At 41.5% G+C, this 8099-nt stretch overlaps 1 protein-coding gene across 2 annotated transcripts in view; it reads left to right on the plus strand.

Annotated features, from left to right (window-relative positions):
• wwtr1 (WW domain containing transcription regulator 1) overlaps positions 1–4642 on the plus strand; it is a 158903-nt gene extending 154261 nt beyond the window's left edge. For both annotated transcript variants that reach the window (XM_059993216.1, XM_059993227.1), the window contains one exon: positions 997–4642. In XM_059993216.1, coding sequence (XP_059849199.1) covers positions 997–1202 — 206 coding nt within the window. In that variant the 3' untranslated portion in view covers positions 1203–4642. The remainder of the gene's footprint in view (positions 1–996) is intronic.
• Positions 4643–8099: the final 3457 nt, after the last annotated feature.

Consider the following 8099-nt stretch of genomic DNA (forward strand, 5'->3'; position numbering starts at 1 on the left):
TCATACAGAAATTGATTTTTTTTTTTGTTTTTGTTTTTTTCTTGCATGCTCTGACCTTATTGTAGGTGCAAGGGGATTGAGTAACCTGGAACCCACTTTGGGCATGGACAGTAAATAGATTGCGCTAGATTCTCGAAACAACAGACATTCTGAGCAGGTTGAACTGGTCAGGCAGTATCTGTTGGGAGAGAAACAAGGGTCATTGATCTGTTATTCTGTGTGTGTGTGTGTGTCCCTTATCTGATGAGTGTCTCCAGTGGTTTCTGCTTTACACAAGAACATAACAAATAGGAGCAGGAGTAGGCCATCTGGCTCATCGAGCCTGCCCCGCCATGCAATAAGATCATGGCTGATCTGTCCGTAAACTCAGCTCCAGTTTAATTCAGACTTCCTTCATCTACAAATTTTTGGTCTTCATTGGACCTGATTCCTTCTACACAGTGGAAATGATCAAACATCAGCACAAAATACTGGAGGAACTCAGCAGATCAGGCATCATCTACAGAGGCTAGTAAACAGATAAAGTTTTGGGCCGAGACCCTTCATCAGGACAGTTGCTGTTTTACTGCCCTCTGTAAATGCTGCCTGGCCTGCTGAATTCTGCCGGAGTTTTGTGCGTGTTGCTCAAGAGTTCCACCTTCTGTTGTGTTTATGATCAAACATTAGTTCCTGGATGATTTAGCTAGTTTAACTTACCAGTGGTCCTCCAGTACTTTGGGAGATATCAGAGATCTGCTGATGTATAGAGCTCAGATACAAACTAGGCAGTCCACTCCCAGCCGAGTCTGCAAGAGCTTGAGATATGAAACGAATTGCTTGTATTATGAAATAAATAAAATTGTTTAAGACTGCTCCTTGGTCAAAGTTACAGCATAAATAAAAAATGTTCGTAATGCCTTTTTTAAGGAAGAATCTAAGACTTGTTGGCTTTGGGCTTGTGCGGGGCTTGTGCCTCTTAGTGGAGCTCCATGTAAACCTGATTTGTTCTACTCACAGGAGAAATGGGGCAGACTGCCATGACCACAACTCAGCCCAGCCGCTTCCCCGACTTCCTGGACTCTCTGCCGGCAAGTAACGTGGATCTCGGGACCCTGGAAGGTGAGGACCTGATGCCAAGCCTGCAGGAGCCCTTTGGGTCGGACATCTTGCCTGACGTGGAGTCCAGCCTCAACCCGAAGGAGACTTTTCTCACTTGGTTGTAATCACTGTGGGAAGCAAGAGAAGAGAAGTGAAATAGGAAGTGAGATGGAGTTACCCTTTCTGCTTGGATCAGAGGCAAAGTGTCTCAAGTAGTGCTTTTTGTTTGCCTGAAAACTTTTATGTTCGTTCCTTCACCCCAAAGTGGTATATGCTTGTCTCATTTAACTAAAGGCGGCTAGCAGTATTTTATATGAACTATATCCTAGAACTATCTCAATGTCTTTGAGCTTCCAAGTAATCATGGGATTAACCTCTAGTAGAAGATCAAAGATTCCACTGCTTGTCCTGTCTTGCATGGCCAAATGGATAATTCTTTTTCTCCTTTTAAAACATTATTATATTATTAGTAACTAAAGGAGGAAAAAAATTGAACCTAAGAGATTAACTGTTTGTTTTGCAACTGGAAGTCTTTTTGGTTCAAGACTGAAAGAAAGGTTGGGTGGGAGAGGGGGAAGGTGGGGTGGGGGGGGGGGGGAGGTGGGAGGGAGCATTCATACCCAAATTGTTTTGGTGACCTTTTTATCAGGAGATTGAAGTGATACCAAACACTTCTCATCTATTTAATATGAACAGAGCTTTAAAATCGTTTGTATTGTTCAATATATAAAATAATGTACAAAAAGGTGGGCAAATTTGGAGTCCAAGTCATGACGATAGTAGCCATTTGCACGTGAGGCATCTCTGCAAATTTGGCTGTTCATGTGGCAGCCATATGTTACTCTGTTATCTGCTGTTACTTCTCATGACCTAGACACCACTGTTAATAGGTTTCTCACAATCACACATCCTGCCTTTGCCTACATATTTAGTGGAGGTGTTAAGAAGCACTTACTGTAAAGCAGTATTTAATACCTCTGTAAAAAGAGTGGACAGGGCAACATGGTGTAAGCATGCTGTAACCCTTAATTTCACCATTACCTTTTTGGCATCTCAATTTTCAAAGCTTTGATATTACAATGTAGCTAAATGTAATGGTATACCCTTATAGTTTGTTGTCATAATGCTATATGCTGTAAAAATAGACTTTTGCAAAAAAAAGCTACCACATTTTTATCAAGTGACAACTTAAATCATTTTTTAAGAAAACTTTTTTTTAATTATTATTGTAAGGAAACTTGGATTTTGGATTTTTATCACATTGAATACTCGAATTGTTATACTTTTTTAAAAAAAGTTGGGATTTTCATCGGCTCTTAAGTAAAAACCTGGAACGATAGAGAGGGAAAAGCCGCAATGGATTGGGAAAGTCCATGGAGGAACAGGACGGATGACACAGTTTGGAAGTGGTAAGGTAATTGGAATTGCACCTTTGTTGTGATGCATTGTGGGTCAGAGTCCATCTTTGTTGTAATACATTGTGAGTCAAAGTCCTTATGAAGATGCCCTCGATACAAAATAAAGCTTGGTACGCTGTTCTAAATAGTCCGTTCCAATCTGACTTGACCAAGATGACCTTCTTCAGGAAATTGGACAAGAAAATCAGTGGGGGTGGAGGGAAGGGTGGGAGAAAGTGGTTGATATAAAATGAATTGGCAGTGAATGGTAATCATTCATTTTAACTACAAGCAAGGAGGTTGGGCCTGCTGAGTGTAACTTGTACCCTTCACTGAAGGCAGTGCCTGATGTATGGGGCTTTACTAAAAACTCTGCGACCCATATTGTAGCTGCTCTTTGTCTGTTTATGCAATTGTCCAACACCCATACTTAGTAGAAGTATAAAGTTTGGGCACTGGATTTGCAAGATCTCCTTACCCACCTGGTATCCCCCCCCCCCCCCCCCCCCCCCCCGACCTCCTTTGAGGAGCAGCTACAGGAAGGTCGCTAAATGAAAAAGAGAGGAACAGAAAACAATGTAGAATTGTACAGAGAAAGTTGATGAGCTTGTTTTATGCATTGTGCCCAGTTAACTCTGTGCTTGATACTTGGGACCTCTGTAAGTGAAATATCCCTGGAACAGGCAGTGCAATGGAAGTCAGGCTTTGATTAAAGTTGTTTGAAGGCAAGATGAGGCCTTGGAGTCATTATCCCATCACCACAACCTTGGCTCGACACTCCCATTCCCTTGCCTTTATTGCATGTGTTTCTGGAGGTGTGTGGAGTTTTGGGTGGGTGGGACTGTGCGTGTTAGGGTAGACTTTGTGTTAGTGAGGATTTGCATTTGAGGGAAGTAATCTCTTCATGCTTACTCTGGCCAGTGTTGGGAGGGAAGCTGAGGAGTGTGGGGTGTCGGGGGAAGACTTCAAACCCGGGTCTTCTCCTGAACTCTGTTCCTCGCACCAAGAGGTGAAAGGACAGAAAATGCTGAGCGGCCAGAAACAAATGGGGTTAAGGAAACTGTCCTCACCTCTCTAATATAATCCTGAATTTTTGACTTCTTTCATACATGGGAGGCTCTTTCCTTACAGAATTGGCACTGTGTCTGATATTTTTTAAAGAAGTTTGGAATCTTAATGTGAGTTGAGTGAATTGCACTTTTAGACGTCATAGTTAACTAGTCTCAATTATTATTGTAAATTTGTGTTAATCAACTTACCTTTTAATATCTCTTACTGAACTCCGCTGATGCTTCTGCGTTATCATTGTATACTCAGATGTGGGCAATGAGGAGGATCTTTGAATCAAACAGTCAGAGTTTAAGCTGCCAAGGCAGTGATATCACTTTGGGAAGATCACCCCTTCAAAAGCGGGTGTGAGCTCCTTTGTGATAGACTTTGGCCGATAGATCTAGAACTGATCCAGAAGAAGTCTGTACAGTCACTATTGCTGGTCATCCCCTCTTCTTCTGGGGGAGGGGGTGGCGTGATATTTATCTCAGCTGATAGGGTAGGGGCAAAAATCATTGGGTGCAGAAATTGGTCTTTGGGATGTACAAGTGTTGGCTGCCGATTGTATTCGCCTCCATGCTCCCTGTTGCCGCAATGGAAAAGGCAACTGGTAGCCAATACTCGCGTCTAGCTCCAGCCACTAAAGAAAAATTTCTCCACTCGGCAGTGTTGAGAAACTGCACTGAAGGTACAACACAGGATTTGTGAAATGGAAATGCAGTGGGGAACAGATGGGAAAGTCAGGATAACAACAATATTTTTTAATTACAGTTTTTGATAATCTAGAAAAGGAGCACAAATGCAAATTGGACAGTTTGCTTGTAAGCACATCTGTCTGAGCTTCTGAGAACTGTTTCAGTAATCGAGATTATCAGTTTAAGATATATTACTTCTGTTGCACTGCAAGCATTTTTGTCACTCGATTTATTCATAAGGTATGGAAGTGTATCGTGTTTGTGACCTTATTTTTTGAACTCGGGTTATTTTATACTGAGATGTGTGAACATTGCTGTAGCATGGTAAACATATGTGTTGTATGTAAACACAGTTCAGTTCTGGTTTAAATCCTTGCAGTCCTGTACTACAAGCTTTAAAAAAATAAATATAATTGGATTGTATCTTCTGAGTGCTTGTTTTCATTTTACCATCTATAAGGATGAAGACATTGTTCTTAAAATCTTACCATGGGATTTACCTTGGCCTATCAGCTCAATACCCACTCAAAGCTCATGGTCGAAGTAAATTTATTACCATTGTACATACATGTCAACATATACAAACCTGAGATTCATTTTCGTGCAGGCATCCTCAATAAATTCAGTAACCATGGTAGATTTCCTGCCGCTGTTTGTAAGGATTTTCTATGTTCTCCCTGTGACCGTGTGGGTTTCCTCCCACAGTCCAAATATGTACCGGTTGGTAGGTTAATTGGTCATTGTAAATTGTCCCGTGATTAAACTGGGGGCTGCTGGGTGGTGCAGCTCAAAGGACCAGAACAGCCTACACCGCACTGTATCTCAATAAAAGAATCCATGAAAGACCACACCAACAAGGTGGACAACAAACTGCAACTACAAAAAGAAAAAAAATAATAATAAATAAATGAGCAAAAATCATCAAGAACATGAGATAAAGAGCCCTTGAAAGTGGGTCCAACAGTGCAGGAATGGGGCAAGTGAAGATCTCCCCTGTGGTTCAAGAGCCTGATGGTTGAGAGACAATAACTGTTCTTGAACCTGGCAGGGTGAGTCCTGAGGCTCCTGTCCCTCCTTCTTGATGGCAGCAGTAAGAAGAGGGCCTAACTTTGGTGGTAGGAGTCTCTAATGATGGATGGTGCTTTCCTGTGACAATGTTCCATGTAGATGTGCTCAGTGGTGGGGAGGGCTTAACCCCTGATGGACTGGGCAGTATCCACTACTTTTTGCTGGATTTTCCATTCAAGAGCATTAGCATCCTTAGCAGGCTGTGGTGAGCCAATCGATATACTCTCCACCACACACCTATAGAAGTTGTTAAAGTTTTAGATGTCATGCCGAATCTTCTCAAACTCTTAAGGAAGTAGAGGCACTGCCGTGCTTTCTTTGTAATTGCACTTACATGCTGGGCCCAGGATAGATCCTCTGTAATGATAAAACTGAAGAATTTAAAATTGCTGATTCTCTCCATGCCTGATCTCCCTATGAGGACTATTTCCTCCTCCCGAGGTCAATAATCAGCTCCTTGGTCTTGTTGACAATGAGTAAGAGGTTGAAATGGTACCACTGCCAGGTTTTTAATCTCCCTTCAATATGATTTGTCACCACCTTTGATTCAGCCTACGTCAGAGATGTTGTCAGCTATGCTTAGCCTCACAGACACAAGTGTAAAGAATACTCTACAAGAGAAGGCACTCAATTTAAAACAGCTCCAGAGATGTGGTGCTTAGAGCTGCTCTGTATTCCAGGTGTGTGCCCTTGTTTCAAGCCTCCAGATATACACTCAATGGCCTCTTTTGTTAACAACCTCCTGTACTTAATAACTTGGCCACTTAGTGTACGTTCATGGTCTTATGCTGCTGTAGCCCATCCACTTCAAGGTTCAACGTCTTGTGCATGCTCTTCTACACACCACTGTTGTAACATGTGGTTACAGGTATAACGTCCACGATATGTTCTGTGAAATTGGACGTTATGTGATTTGAACGTTGCGTGAACGCCATATTATATACTTTGCCTCTTGCTGCTGCTATCACTAGGAGCGGTTTTGCTGCGTTTGGAAGCCATGATGCACTTTATGGTAATATTTTCAAAAGAAAATTAAACAGAGAGATAACGCTACTACACTCAAGAAACGCACCATACATGAGATTGGTTACGTCCACTACGTTACATTCTTCGACCGGGACTACAGACGTATATGCAATCGGATACTTGAGTTACTGTCACCTTCCTGTCAGCTTGAACCAGTCTGCCCATTCTCCTCTGACCTCTCTCATTGACAAGGCACTTTCACCCACAGAACGGCCACTCACTGGATGTTGTTTCGGGGTTCTTCGTACCATTATCTGTAAATTCTAGAGACTTGTGCACGAAGGTGCAAGGAGATCAGCAGTTTATAAAATATTCAAACCACCTCATCTGGCAGCAAAAATCATATCACACTCAGAAGTCACTTAGATCACATTTCTTCCCCATTCCCTCACTTAGATCACATTGGTGATCTAAACAACTGAACTTCTTGACCATGCATAGTTTATATATTGATGAGGACATCTGCAGATGCTGGAAATTCAAGCAACACACACAAAATGCTGGTGGAACACAGCAGGCCAGGCAGCATCTATAAAGAGAAGCACTGTCGACGTTTCTTCCTATAGATGCTGCCTGGCCTGCTGCATTCCACCAGCATTTTGTGTGTGTTGTTAGTTTATGCATTGATTTGTTACCACATAATTAGGTATCTGCAATAACAAGTAGGTGTACAGATGTACCTTATACAGTGATCACTGAGTGTAAATGTTAATTCTAAACGTAAATACAGTATGAGAGGGAGGAAACATTCAGCTCTTTAATCTCTTCATTATTAAAAGCTCATCTGTATTCTGCAGCAGAATAGGCTTATTATCACTGATGTGTTGAAAAATATGTTGTTTTGCATGAAAAATATTACTATAGATTACCATAAGAAAGGAAGGAAGACAGAAAGAATAAAGAGAGGACAGAACAAAAGAAAAAGTGATAGATACATAGATAGATAAACAACCTGTCCTCATACAAAATGCTCTCTAATCCAGGCATCCTGGTAAATCTCCTCTGCGCCTTCTCTGAAGTTTCCACATCCTTCCTATAATGAGGCGACCAGAAATGGACACAAATTTCCAAGCTGTAATGCTACTTCGTGGCCTGTGAACTCAGTCCCCTGACTATTATAGACGAAGCTGGCATCTATATACAAGTTGTAGAAAGTTAATGTTTGAGCACCAAGTCCTAATGGGACATCACTGCCTACATCTTACTGCCCACAAAACAACTCAATTTTCCAATAGCTAATCTTCTATCCACACTAACATACAGTATTACCTCCTCCACCATGAGCCCTTTTTTGTAATCATTTTATTAAAACTCTTATGTAGAATATTCCCACTAGTTCCCTTTTATCCACAGTGCACAGTCGTATTTTTGCCACCTGATTATCCTTCCGAGATTATATGTGGTGCCTAATGTAATCTACTCTCACTGTATTGGGGACGGCTTGTAATTGAGTTTTGTGATTTTGAATACCTGATTTTTTTTAATGCACCCCGTTTGGAATGTGGGTGAAAATTGCTCTGAAAGGTTTAGAAGGAAACAAGTAGGAGTTGGGATGGTTATGCCACCCACATATCCTCAAACTGCTCCATTGTTCAAAAAGATCATGATTGATTTGACTTCTTTTTTTCACTGGGTAACTTCTTTATTCTACAAATGCCCAGCTTTCTCGGATTGAATAGACAATGGCCCTATTTGCACCACCCCTTGGAATAGAAAATTACAAATCTTCATGACGCTTGGATGCAATAAGTTCTTTATCCTGTCTGACAATTTGAATCCATTGTTC

The sequence above is a fragment of the Hypanus sabinus genome, chromosome 2, assembly GCF_030144855.1.
Source record: "Hypanus sabinus isolate sHypSab1 chromosome 2, sHypSab1.hap1, whole genome shotgun sequence".
Taxonomy (NCBI): Eukaryota; Metazoa; Chordata; class Chondrichthyes; order Myliobatiformes; family Dasyatidae; genus Hypanus; species Hypanus sabinus.